Consider the following 14,864-nt stretch of genomic DNA (forward strand, 5'->3'; position numbering starts at 1 on the left):
GCCAACCAATCGGAGCAGATATTATATATGGGAGGGGCATACTCAGTGAAAGTATGACCAGAGGAACGTTGTCACATTAAAGGCACTAACAAAGGAGTAAGTGTGCAGGCTTTTTTATTGTTTCATGTTCACTGCAGTAGCCTTGCACCTGGTGATGTGCGTATGTCTACACTGACTTACTGGCTTGAAAAGTGAAGAAAAATAATGAACAGCATGATTATAATAGGGTCCTCATAGAATGACTTTGTCGTCACTCGGACCCAAACTAAGACATCACACGTAGATAAGTATTCACAGCCTTTGCTATGAAGCTCAAAATTGAGCTCAAGTGCATCCTGTTTCCCCTGATCGTCCTTGAGGTGCTTCTTCAGCTTAATTGGAGTCCACCTGGGGTAAATTCAGCTGATTGGACATGATTTGGAAAGGCACACACCTGTCTACGTATAAGGTCCCACTTGACAGTGCATGTCGGAGCACAAACGAAGAATGGAGTCAAAAGAATTGTTTGTAGACCTCCGGCACAGGATTGTCTCGAGGCACAAATCTGGGGAAGGGTACAGCAACATTTCTGCTGCTTTGAAGATCCCAATGAGCACAGTGGCCTGACTCACTCACTCGTCAGTCAGCTTCAACCGCTTATCCGGGATCTGGTTGTGTGGGCAACAGCTCCAGCAGGGGACCCCAGACTTCCCTTTCCAAGGCCACATTGGCCACTGGTGGATCCTGAGACATTCCCAGGCCGTATATAATATCTCCACTTAGTCCTGGGTCTTCCATAGGGTCTTCTCCCAGATGGATGTGCCTGGATCACCTCCCTAGGGAGGCACCCAGGGGGCATCCTTACCAGATGCCCTAACCACCTCAGCTGGCTCTTTTCAATGCGATGGAGCAGCGGCTTTATTCCGAGCTCCCCATCGATGACCGAGCTTCTCACCCTATTTCTAAGGGAGACACCAGCCACACTCCTAAGGAAGCCCATTTTGGCCACTTGTACCCACGACCTAGTTCTTTCAGTTATGATCCAACCCTCATGACCATAAGTGAGAGTAGGAACGAAGATTGACTAGTAGATTGAGAGCTTCGCCTTTTGGCTCAGCTCCCTTTTTGTCACAACAGTACAGCGAAGCGAATGCAATAACACCCTGTTACGCCAATTCTCTGGCCAATCTCACACTCCATTGTCCTCTTCACTCGTGAACAAGATCTCGCAGAGGCTGCCGCCCTTCTGGTCTGTTGGTACCTTGAAAATGCCTCCACAGTTCTCTGAGATAACATATCCGGGAAGGATTTCTTCAGTCGGACGGCTTACCTGTCCACCACAGTGTTCGAGGGTTGCCGCCGCCCCTTGAGGCACCTAAGACCTTAAGGCCACAGCTCCCCACTGCAACTTCAGCAATGGAAGCTTTGAACATTGCCCATTCTGGTTCAGTGTCCCCCAGCCTCCACAGGAATGCTAGAAAAGCTCAACCGGAGGTGTGAGTTGAAGATCTATCAGACAGTGGGCTCCTCCAGATGTTCCCAATTCACCTGCACTATCCGTTTAGGCTCATCAGGTCTGTCCAAAGTCTCCCCACTAGGGATGTGAATCGTACAACAACTCGTGATTCAATTCGATTCCGATTCTTGGGGTGACGATTCGATTCAGAATCGATTTTGGATTCAAAGAGCTCTGAGAAATGGTTATATTACTTAAAAAATGTTTATGTTTAAGAAAATGCAGCTTTACAAGGTTAATCAAGTGATTCTAGATGTAAATTTACTTATCTGCTTTGCTCGTTCGGAGCTGGCTGGCAGTTTAGCGAAGTGCTGGTCAGAAGTCGGCAGAAACCACTGCTCCACTATTTTAGCTCCGGGTGATAGCGTAGCATGTGGGCTTGCGGATTTCAAGTGTTTCCGAAGTGCTTGACTTTCATTTTGCAGATTTTGCACACTGCATAAGTCATGTCAAGCTCCTTCTTGTGCAGCAAATAATAAAATCCAAAATGCGCCCAAACATTTGCCTTCAGCAAAGACGGTGCAGGCTGAATTAGCTCTTCTTCCGCCATGCTAAGCTGCAGCCACTGAACTCTGCAGCTCACGAGTGTTTGAAGCACGGCGGACCCCCCCCTCGCGGGGACACTGTAGTACGGAAGCCGTTGCCTGACAAACAGTACACGCAGCGAGTAAGCAAGAAAATGTTAAAATGCTTTTTAAAAATCGATTCTTTGGACATTTTGGATTGATTCAGAATCGTAATAAATAAGAATCGTGATTCGGACGTGAATCGATTTCTCTCCCCCCCCAACACCCCTGCTCCCCACCCTCTGATCTAACTTGCCACCAGATGGCAATCAGTTGACAGCTCTGCCCCTCTTTTCACCTGAGTGTCCAGAACATGCGGCCTCAGATCAGATGTTATGGTCACAAAATCGATCTTCGGCCTAGGGTACTCTGGTACCATGTACACTTACAGTGGAGTAAAAAAGTATTTAGTCAGTCCCTGATTGTGCAAGTTCTCCTACTTAAAAAGATGAGAGAGGTCTGTAATTTTCAGCATAAGTACACTTCAATTATGAGAGACAAACAGAAAAAAAAATCCAGGAAATCACATTGTAGTATTTTTAAAGAATTTATTTGTAAATTATGGTGGAAAATAAGTATTTGGTCACCCACAAACAAGCACGTTTTCTGGCTCTCACAGACCTGTAACTTCTTCTTTAAAAAGCTTTTCTGTCCTCCACCTGTTACCTGTATTAATGGCACCTGTTGAAAATTACAGACCTCTCTCATCTGTCTAAGTAGGAGAACTTGCACAATCAGGGACTGACTGATTGCTTTTTTACCCCACTGTATGAGTATCCTTATGTTTGAACAAGGTGTTTATGGACAGTCTGTGACGAGCACAGAATTCCAATAACAAACGACAGCACTGGTTTAGATCAGGGAAGCCGTTTCTCCCAATCACACTTCTCCAGGTGTCTCTGTTATTGCCCACGTGTGCGTTGAAGTACCCCAGCAGAACAGTGGAGTCCCACACCAGAGCCCCATACAGGACTTCATTCAGGGACTCCAAGAAGGCTGAATACGCCAAACTGTGGTACAGAGCATACGCACAAACAGTCAAAGTCCATGAATATAGTCCATGAATTAATTTTCGGGTGGTGAGCCCACAGGGTGGAGATGGAAGGTCTACGTTGCCTTTTCGGGCTGTGGCCAACTGGGCTCTGTGCCAAACTTAGCCACCACGCGCTCGCTGATGGGCCCTCCATTCAGGCCTGGCTCCAGATGGGACCCCGGTCTTCCTCCGGGCTGCGTCACATTTCCTCTGCCTCGTTCTGTCATCTTGTTTTATGAACCATTCTTAGTCTGGCCCCTCGCCTGAGACCACTTTGCTATGGGAGACCATACCAGGAACACAAAGGCTCCAGACAACACAGCTCTCAGGTTCATAGCAGCACACAAACCTCTCCACCACGATAAGGAGATGGTTCCCGGAGAGGAAACCATCTTGACCGTGCGTGTCAGAGCACAAACCAAGCATGAATTCAAAGGAATTTTCTGTCTACCTCCAAGACCAAATTGTTTCAAGGCACAAATCTGGGGAAGGGTACAGAAACATTTCTGCTGTTTTGAAGGTCCCAATGAGCACAGTGGCTTCAGCCGTCCATAAATCGAAGAAGTTCAGATCCATCAGAACTCTTTCTGGAGCTGACCGCCTGTCTAAACTGAGCGATTGGAGTAGAAGGGCCTTAGTCATGGAGGTGACCAAGAACCCGATGGTCACTCTGTCAGAGTTCCAGCGTTCCTCTGTGGAGAGAGGAGAACCTTCCAGAAGGACAACCATCTCTGCAGCAATCCTCCAGTCAGGCCTGTATGGTGGAGTGTCCAGACAGAAGCTACTCCTTAGTAAAAGGCACATGACAGTCAACCTGGAGTTTTACAAAAGGCACCTGAAGGACTCTCAGACCATGAGAAACAAAATTCTCTGGTCTGATGAGACAAAGATTGAACCCTTCGGTGTGAATTCCAGGCTTCATGTTTGGAGGAAACAGGCACCATCCCTACAGTGAAGCATGGTGGTGGCAGCATCATGCTGTGGGGATGTTTTTCAGCAGCAGGAACTGGGAGACTCGTCAGGATTGAGGGAAAGATGAATGCAGCAATATACAGAGACACTCTGAATGAAAACCTGCTCCAGAGCAATCTTGACCTCAGACTGGGGCGATGGTTCATCTTTCAGCAGGACAATGACCCTAAGCACACAGCCAAGATATTAAAGGAGTGGCTTCAGGACAACTCTGTGAATGTCCTTGAGTCACCCAGCCAGAGCCCAGACCTAAATCTGATTGAACATCTCTGGAGAGATGTGAAAATGGCTGTGCACCGACGCTCCTCATCCAACCTGATGGAGCTTAAGAGGTGCTGCAAAGAGGAATGGGCCAAACTGCCCAAAGATACGTGTGCCAAGCTTGTGGTATCATATTCAAGAAGACTTGAGGCTGTAATTGCTGCTAAAGGTGCATCAACAAGGTATTGGACAAATGGTGTAAATACTTGTGTACATGTGATTTCTTGTTTTTTTTTTTTTATTATTATTATTATTTTTAATAATTGTGCAGAAATTTTACAACAGCTTTTTTCATTGTCATTATGGAGTGTAGAGAGTATAATTTTGAGGGGAAAAATGAATTTACTACATTTTGGAAAAGGCTGCAACATGACAAAATGTGGAAAAAGTGAAGCGCTGTGAATTCTCCAGATGCACTGTATGTGTATAGATGTTGGTTTAAAACATTTCTAACACAATTTTCCACTATTGTCCATATTCCATTTTGTCAGCCAATATCTGTTAAGGCAGTAGTAATAATGTGGCCTTTATTGCCGCAAAAAGTGTTTTTTTTAAAATGCATTTTAACATTTTAGTTCAACAGTTTATTAATTGTTCTTATTATGATGATAAATGATTCACCTTCATAAGTCAAATGCCTCAATCATTTTGAACATTTTTTCTTTTTCAAACTCTTCTCTGGTCTTTATTTAAAATCTGATACAAGACAGATTTACCTGTGCAAACTCAAAAAATAAAAATTCACCTTAAAAAAGAATAAATTAATAAAATAATTCAACTGAAAACTGCTTCTTCGAACATTTTTTTCAGTTTTGCTGTTTGTACACTCATTGATTACATTTTGTGTGAACACCCGAGACATAAAAGTGTAAAAAAAAAAAAAAAAAAAAAAAAAAGGAATAAAATAGAAAGAATGAAGAAAAAATGCTTTACTTTGCAGAGCTGCAGTTTATTTCTAACACCAGTCTCTGATCTGTTGTGGTGGCCCAGAGGAACTTACTTCCAGACAGTTTTTTGCATTGCTAAAGGTTATATTTACTGCATTCGGGACATGAAATCAATGAAAGCTAATGTTAAGTCTGTTTATGCTGGATTTTTACCTTCTATAAAAGGCAAAAAAAAAAAAAAAAAACCATTAAGGAATTGTGGCATTCTTAATTGCTGCAGTCCACATGGAATAGCTGCCATCGTCCAGAGTTTTTCTCCTTTGATTGTATATTGTGTTTTGACTCCAGATGCCCCTGGCACCTCGGGTATGTTCTATCTGGTGTGGTACTTGGTCTAAGTCCTACCCATATACAGGCATCTCTTCATTCCCAAAGTGACCTCCACCTTTCTTTCATCTTGTTTCTTGTTTCTCGATCTAGATTGTAAATTTGTATCCACATCCTTCTGCTGTTCCTCCTTTTTTTTGTGAATGGTGGAAGTCTTTTTGATGTCAACTGATGCACACATTCAGTCTGGTTTTGTGCTGCATCTACATCCATCACAGTGTGGCTCAGTCGCTGTTCCATTACAGATCTGCAGCTGATGTCCACAGCAGACTTTATCTCTCTCGCTTTTAGTCTCATATACCGGCAGTCAAGCCGAAATGCATCTTTTACTTTTTGTTTTTGGCCATTCTTGGGTAAATTGAAGCAGCTCCATATGTTGAAATATGCAGCATTGGCTTCAGTCAGATCGGCTGTGATTTGCCAGTGGTGAAATCGTTGCAGATCTGCTGATGTGCAGCATCTGCATGTAATGGTGTGGACTTATTGCTGCAGGAGGGATGTCTGTCCCTCACAAATGTAACTGTGTCTGCATCATCTGTTGCAGTGTTACTCTGTTTAAATGCAGTTTCTTTTGTTTGTCCTCACTAAATGGAATTAGTTTCCACCTGTATCCTTACACAGTGTGTTTTGACTTCCTTTCTTGTTTGTTTATTCCAAAGTTTTCATTCCCTTTTAGAGATCACCCACTATTTCAGCAATGAGAGGCTTGAAATTTTAAAAACCACAAGGTTTCATGAGTCTCGATGTGACGTATAAATGTGTATAGAGATGCACTGATAGAGGTTTTATACCTACCAAAGGTTATTTTTGTATTTTTTTTTAAAATGACTTAAGTTACTTGTACAGCTGCGGCAAACTGTCAGCTGTATGCGACGACTTCTCAGTCCCGTCAGTCATTTTATTGAGCACGTTTCTTGGTAAAACCATCATCAGAACATATTGTCTTTCTCTTTCACTTTTTTATTTTCTTTGAATGTTTTGGCACCATGTTGAGTGTGCATGCTAGCTGTGTTATGGGTTGATGTTCAGACTGGTTCTGTCTGGGCCGGTGCATCTTCTCTGTGTACCGTTTTCACGGCACTAATTCTGGGTTTTGTGTGCAGTATTTGGGCTAAATTCTCTAATGGAGATAATAACAGAGGCCGGCCCGGGGAGCGGAGAAGGTGGGTTCTGCCCTTTCATTGCGTGAGCTGCATGCTTCTCCAAGCCAGTCCACTACATCTCCCATCATCCTTTTCTTTAGTGTCATTTCAGTCCTGCTGTGGTACGTCACAGATCCAGTAGACGTCTGAGATAGTTGTCTTACCGTCCTACCATTCCTTGCTGTGTAATTGGAAGTGCAGCCTGCTGGTGAATTTGGTGGCTGGAGCGATAAAATGATCACAGTAAATATTACCAAAAAATTCACATTGATAACTGTGATAAACTGTGGATGTTTATACTCCTTTTGGACAAGCCTGATACACAGCAGAAGCAAACGTGAGAGCGACACATCAAAGTGTGTGAACGTTTCCAGTTGCAAACTTGTTTTGACAAGTGGCAGTGAATAAGGTGGAATCTAACCTGATTTATTGTACATGCTTTGTGTTGTCAGGAAAGTGACCTTTTGTCAGTTTGTTTGCAAGCTGACCTGATCATTAAGTTGCAGTTGATGTTTTTTCTCCTTCAAACTTGCATTGACGACTCAGGTTGACAAACTGACCTTTTAGTCTGGCAGTCATTTCGAAAGGTTCAAGCCTCTGAAGTACCCAGTTCGTGCTTTGCACTCCTGCTTTTATAGCTTGCAAACATGGTTGCATATGACCCAGATTCACAATAACCTGACCACTCTCCTTCCTCGGCACAATCCTGTCTGAGCCTGTTTGCAGATTAACTCTGTTATTCACTGGTAATAATTTCTGCCCACTGTTTACTTTTTATGCTAGTGCATACATGTTGGCACATGTAATTCTTCCGTTCGCCTGTTAATGATGGCAAAAGTGCCCAACCCACTTCCAATCCTGAACATTTATTTGTTTGAAGCTACGTTTGTGATAATTCCTATGTCTTACCTGTGAGGACATAATCTGTGTGCGTGGTAGTAGTCGCATGACAGCGATGTCAGTTTGATATGTGGGTGTCCCCATGGTCTTTTCCACCTGCACCTGGACCCTGGATCATTCACAGAGAAATGGCCATGATGTGATAACTGATGTTTCCTCAAAATGCAAATGCTACACCTCATTAGCGTATTCCGAAGTAATAGTTTGTTCGATGCATTCTAGTGTTACTCAAGGACCATCCTCCGGAAAGACAGAACACCAAAGACTTCCAGTCAACGCCAGTTAGACACTGGCTGGTGTCAAAGTCTCACACATATACTGTAGCACACTGGAAGTACCATAACCCAAAAGACTTGGACCTTTTCAAAGGTGTCCGCATTGCTTAACACTGTTGTCCAGTGATGCCAAGACAGTATAAACTCAGCTTTGGCATTGTTGGTTTCAAAGACGTATGTCCCAGAGACATGTCACTGCCAAGGTAAGTGTATATTTCAATGTGTTCAATGCTTTCACCATAAATGTATACTTCTGATGCATTAGCTCAAGAAGTCATTGAAAGCATGGATATTAGTCTTGATCCACAACAGTGACATACCCAAAGACTCCAAACTCAGCTTCTCAGATGCTGTAATCGGAGTATCCATTGGTTCCACAAAGATCACCCTGTTGTCTACAAAGTCAAGGTTGGCTAATCTTTCCTCACCAAGAGAGGTATCTAAAGGCTATGATCTCTATAACACTTCTCAATACCCACTCCATCCAAACATTGAACAGAGTCTGAGCCTGGTCACCTTGATGAATGCAAGAAATCACTGGCAGGAAGTCAGAGACTCTGCCCTGCTTCACACAGCACTCAAAGTCCCTGTGTGTAGTCCAGCTATACGCAGGTACACTGCATACCTGTTGGGAATCTCCTGACTTTTCAGGATGTCCCAGAGAGTGGTTCAGTAAACTTAGTCTAATGCAAAGAAGCACTGCTGATATTCATGCTTGTGTTCAGTGAGTACTTGTGGAGCTAGGTGGATGATGTTGATGGTTTTCTTGTTGGGCCTGAAGACAGACTGGTGTTTCCTGTCTGTCAAATAACTGGGTCTGAATCCTGTTGAAGATGACCCTTAGAGCTAGCTTGCCCATCACAGAGATGTACCAGTGAGCAGTGTTTTTTTCCGGGAGTCACCTGACACGTCCATAGGAGATTGTCATTATGGTGTCGAGGCCCTTGTGTCAGTGTTGTCAGTGTCCATTAACATTTTATTTCCGTCACATAGCACCAGAATGCTGTGAGTTATTGACCTGATATGTTTTTTTCTGAGAGTTGGTCTTTGAGAGGACGGTGCCTTTTCATAATTGATGTTGCAGCATGTCCGATATGGTGGATGCGAGTATTTTGTTCGTAGGATATCTCTGGTAGTATGGAAATTCTCAGCCAGTCAGAAAGTCAGTACCCTCTACATCATTCACACGATTAGCATACGATTAACATACCAATACGCACGCATAGAAACGTGAATTATTGCCAACACTTCAAGTTGGACCAATGCAGTGCATTCTGGGTAAAATGTACTGATAAATAAATGTGTCCTTATTCCTGCAGATTGCATTGCTTTATGCTACTGCTGTGGTGAACATGTTGAAGTTTCTTAGAGCTTCTTAAAATTATGTCCGTGGGTGTTTTTGATGTCTAAATTATGAAACATAATACCATAAGTGAGCGGTTGGTTTGAATTATGTGTTTCAAAATGCCGAGCTTCATCTTGTTGGAGTTTAGCAAGAAAGCTTTAATTTGTTTTATGGAGTGATACGTTAGTTTAAATAACTTTTAAACTAGCGCATCACTCCATTAAAAAAAAAAAACACTATATGAAAGCACAAAGTTATGTAAAGTAACGTATCACTGTATAAAAAAAAAAGTTTACTTTTTTATGGAGTGATACTTTAGTTTGAAAGTTGAAATGTACAAGTCAGACTTCAGAAAAAAATTTAAGTTGTGTGCTTTGTGTGAACAAACAGGAGAAATTTTGGGGATCATTTCAACATCACTACATTCCAACAGCACAAAGCTCAGCATTTTGAAGCACATTATTCAACCATGTTTCATAATTTAGACATCAAAAACACCCATGGACATAATTTTAAGAAGCTCTAAGAAACGGCAACATGTTCACCACAGCAGTAGCATAAAGCATTGCAATCTGCAGGAATAAGGACACATTTATTGCTAGAATGCATTGCATTGGTATGTTAATTGTATGCTAATCGTGTGAATGACCTAGTGGGTACTGACTTCCTGAGTGGCTGAGAATTTACATACTACCAGAAATATCCTACGAATAAAATACTTGCATGCATGGTGGATATGGTGGCCATCTTGAAAATGATTTCTGTTCATTGACTTGAGAATGCTGCCACCACGAACCTGACCCTGATACGTGGTAGAAAATTAATGAATAAACGAATGCTTTGAGCTGTCAACTTTATTTATTTGTAAGGATTGGCCTCATTATCAAGGGTATCTTTCGGTAATGGCTGTTTGTCACGCAAGATGGTGGCTGTATTGAAAATGGTTTGTCAGTTAACTCGAAAAAGCGTTGTGCTATCAACCTGAAAATGTTTTTTTGTTTTTTTTTGTGAGGGTTGGTCACAGTGAGAGGACTGTTCCATGGACTCGAATAACATACAGTCGGGGTGTATACCACGCTCTGCATTGCTCTCATTTTAAGTTTAATAAATAGAAGCTATTGCTAATGTCATAAAAATATATCACAAACCAGAACATCCAATAATGGTCTATAGATGTCCATAACTGTTGCCTCCTTCTCAGTTCAATATTGTTAAAATTAAAATTTTGAGGAAAGGTTACTTCTGTGCTTAATAAAGCTTGAGCCTCTTAAAGCACTGCTAACAAATTGTTGAGTAAACTGCTCGAGCTGGTTTTGAATCATTTCCCTCCGTAGTGAATTTTTACTTTCATTCTAGTCAAATTTTAGTTAAATGTTTGTCGTTTGGGTTTTGTCAAATTTTATCGTCTTTATGTAATTAGTAATTACGCAGATTCTTAATAACTATAAATGATCGACACACGTCTTGCATTTGAGCTCCGTGCGCTGTACGTCACTGCAGCATCACATCCATTGTATCTTTGTCTACTTATTTCTTTATTTCTGTGCATGATATCACTTCCTTAGTCAATCTGCAGATTGTCTTCAGTCTAATTTTACCTCACTGTGTTGTCACTGTGATCTTGCCACCAAACGTACCATGTGCATGTCTTTGTGTGTCTGTGTTTTTTCCTGAACTTTTATTTGAATAAAACTTTGGCAGCACTATTAAGTTATGTTCAGCAGTGCGTAGCTGAACACAGCTCTTCAACGAAAGAGTTAAACTTAATTTGATTTCTGATGTGATGGCTTTTACAAAGTAATTATTTAAAAAAAAAAAGTTTCCAAGCGGAGCAAGTGATTTTTATTTTTATTTTTTATAGAGGAAGTGTGTGTCTCACTACTAGTTTCCAGGTTGCTCATGTGCCTTAACTTCTTTTGTTTAAAATTTTTTAAATAATTAATTTTTTTGGCTGTTCCAGGTGCACGTGCACCCAGAGCTCTTGTGGACCAGAAGTCTTCTGTAATAAAACATAGTCCAACAGTGAAACGGGAGTCACCTTCACTGCAAGGTCGCGTCAACAATACAAGGTAATGATTGGTTCATCTACGCTGTAGAAATATCCATCACGGCATCCGCCTTCTCTGCCAAATTAAAATTTGGATCCACCGAATGTTTTGTTTTGGTGACAACAAATTTGGAACCTTTATAATTAACTCGGTCTCAATCCAGCACTTCTCTCTCATTATTGATGTTGTCATGTTCTGAGTAATGGTGACTCCAATGCAGAGATGACATCAAGTGTACAGTCCAAAGTTTTTGGAAGGCCGCCCAAGGTGAAATACACAGGTCATCTGTCAGTGAGGCAGAGGTGTCTGTCAGGAACATGGCAGCAGCAGAGACGATGAAATGAAGTGAAGCACATAACACAGGAAGGTAGTCAAACCAGGCAAACTAACCCACTTGGACACAGGCAAAAACTGTGAAGAAACACCAGGATTATATCAAGGTTGGCAACAAGAAAAGCACTAGGAAACAAGGAGAGTTGGCTTAGCCAAATGGCTTAATGCCTGGTTCACACTGTTGGTAGGTTTTCAATATCTGAGAGATCCCACACATGGCGATTTAAAAAAAAAAAAAAAAAAAAAAAAAAAAAAAAAATCATATAACAGTTTTGGTTGTACATTGTGTGGTGTGCAGCCACATGGTAAAGACAACACACCACACATGAACAGATGTCACTCACGAACATTCCCATGTCAGACTGGACATCTCACAAAACCTCTCGATCAAATGTGTCTTGGGAGTAAACAATTGTGGTGGACAAGGAAGAAGCAATGGTGATAGTTTGTGCACTATTTCTAACTGAGGGAAAAAAAAATGATACAAAAAGAAAAGGCGTTGGTTAAAGGACTGGAGATGGTGAGAGCACTGGACTTTCTGGTGCGTCATGACAACTGTTTTGATTTTGGGTTCCTCTCCTGCTTCCTGTCACCTTGCTTTCTGATTGGCTACACGTCACATTCAACAGGATGAATCCTCCTTTGGACTCGGGGCACACCCCACGCATTGGGATATCGGGCCAAGACAATCTTACATTTGAATAGTCACAATTTGAGGTCTGATTGGTCCAGACGTCCTTCTGAGCAGACTAGAGCGCTCTGAGCACACCACACACAGCAGGAATATCTGATAAGATTTTCTTTAGAGCCATCATGATAGTCAGGGCTTCCTTAAGCCCCTTTCACACCGGGGCTGCTTCGAGTTGCTTCCTGTGGCGTCATGACGACGCAGGAATGTCTGCGTCAGGTGTGCGCAGCAGGGGGCAGAGAGGAGGTGAGGACGCAGCCTGCAGGTTCTCCGCACAGAGAAATCAAAGTGCACAGTTTAACTCCAGTCAGACTGTGCACTCTGATTTCTCTTCTAGTTTATATTTGTTCTTGTGCTGAGCTGCAGGTCTGTGCTCCGAGTTCTGTTATACTTTGTCTTTCTTCCTTTGACTGCGAGCTGCGCACGTGAGTAAATGTGGACATGTCTGGAGTTATACTTGATGTGGACATGTCCTGTCTCTGGCAGTCAGTCTGTGAGCAGGACTTATGTCCTTTTTTGTCCTTAACAGAATGATGAGAGGGTTTGAGGGAGGAGTGACGATCTGCAGCAGCCAGACAGTTTTTTTTTTTCTTTTTTTTTAAATTGTTCACATTTGCGCGCACAAACGAATCGTCCGTGAGTGGACTGGAGATGTCCGGACTTTTTACTGGATGTAGACATGTCCTGTTTCTGGCAATCAGTCTGTGAGCAGGACTTTTATGGACTTTCCGAAGTCTGTTAGAAAAGTATCCAACCTTTTTATTTTTTTCAAAAACCTGATGGATTTGAATCACGTGTGCTTGCATGAGCCAACCTTGAACCTTCATGCGCATGCGTGAATTTTGTCGTGCCTGTCGATTTCGTCATTTCCTGGTAAGCAGCCTTTGTGTGAGGTGTGTGTCGTGCGCTTCCACAATTTCTCGGATAGTCACATGACTGAAAAGCCACCGAAAGCCGTCTGAATCTTCCGAATGGTGGAAGAGGTGAGCATGTCACAGCAGTGAGGCTTCAACGTGGTGGCACTTTTGTTCCGTCAGCAGCTTCATACCGAAGCCATCGGCATGAATTTCGCTGAAACTCTTTTCATGGCCAAATCTTCTGTCACAGTGGAATGTGCTGAAAAAGTGCTGATGTCCATCTCTTCCACAATTTCTCGGATAGTCACACGACGGTCCCACATCACCACAGCGTTCACTTTGGAAATGATCTTGTCATTTCAGCATGTTGATGGCCGACCGGAGCGTGGCTCGCTCTCCACCCTTGTGCGGACCTTTTTAAACCGGTTGTACCGCTCCTTAATCTGTGTGATGCCCATAGGATCGTCACCAAAAGCCGTCTGAATAATCTGAATGGTTTCCACCTGGTTGTCGCCCAGTTTCTGGGAAAATTTGATGCAGTCGCGCTGCTCCAGTTGTTCCGCCATTTTTCTTGCAAAGAAAAAATGATGAGAGACTCCACCCATCCTCACACAAAGGCTGCTTACAAGCAAATGACGCAATCGACAGGCATGAAAAAATTCATGCATGCGCACGAAGGTTCAAGGTTGGCTCATGCAAGCACACGTGATTCAAATCCATCAGGTATTTGAAAAAATAAAAAGGTTGGATACTTTTCTAACAGACCTCGTATTTAAACACATTTGTGAGAGAAGAGCGAGGAGCTGCAGCAGCAGTCAGTATTTTTTTTTTTTTTTCTGTGCTCTTTTTGAGCATCTAGTTTTACTGCATTGTGTACACAGTATAAAACAATCCTGTGTGATTTATATTTCAGGAACAATGGAACACAGCAGGAATCATACATTGGTGTTGGGTAACGTTGTTTTGTGTGTGGCTTCCAGTCATGTTGAGTCCCGTCAAGTTGGCCTGACTTGCGCTGAAACCACTTAATGTCTGCGTCGAGTACAGGACGCAAAAAATTTAAACATGTTTAATTTTTGGCGTCCGATTCGCTTCGCCCTTTGCGCCCCTCGCGCTGTTGTGGTGTTGAGCTACATCATCATCTCTGCACTGAGTTGCTTCCACGTGGCGTCGTCTTGATGCTGCACGACGCAACCAGAAGTGGGCCCGGTGTGAAAGGGGCTTTAGGATTGTCAGAAGGGGAAGATCAGGTCAGAAATCACCATAATTGTCTTGCATTGCGAACCAGGCATATGACATACTGGCAGCTAGGAACACAAGTCAGAAGGTTTTAAACATGAGGGGAGTCATCAAGAAAATAACAAACCGGTGTGTTCTTAAAACACATCTGGAAACAAGACAAGGGAAGACTCCATAATCTCCATCTTTGCTGGTTCATGCACTGAACTCTCACTGACTGCTGCGGAAACACACAGCTCTGCTTTTGTAACATTCAAGCTTGGTTGATGTTAGTTTTTTATATGGAAACAAACAAACAAAATTCCCCCTGCGATTTGTACAAATCCTGTTGACTTTTCTCTTCCAAATGTGACTGGATGACATACCTTTGTGGCTACAACCACCGTGGGGTTTGAACACCAGATGGCTCGTATTAGAGACCAAGGCTCTACCAGGT

At 42.7% G+C, this 14,864-nt stretch overlaps 1 protein-coding gene across 1 annotated transcript in view; it reads left to right on the forward strand.

Moving 5' to 3' along the window:
* madd (MAP-kinase activating death domain) overlaps positions 1-14,864 on the forward strand; it is an 87,417-nt gene that overhangs the window by 33,176 nt on the left and 39,377 nt on the right. Inside the window, 1 exon segment of the mRNA XM_034183668.1 lies at positions 11,224-11,332. Coding sequence (XP_034039559.1) covers positions 11,224-11,332 — 109 coding nt within the window.

The sequence above is a fragment of the Thalassophryne amazonica genome, chromosome 2, assembly GCF_902500255.1.
Source record: "Thalassophryne amazonica chromosome 2, fThaAma1.1, whole genome shotgun sequence".
Taxonomy (NCBI): Eukaryota; Metazoa; Chordata; class Actinopteri; order Batrachoidiformes; family Batrachoididae; genus Thalassophryne; species Thalassophryne amazonica.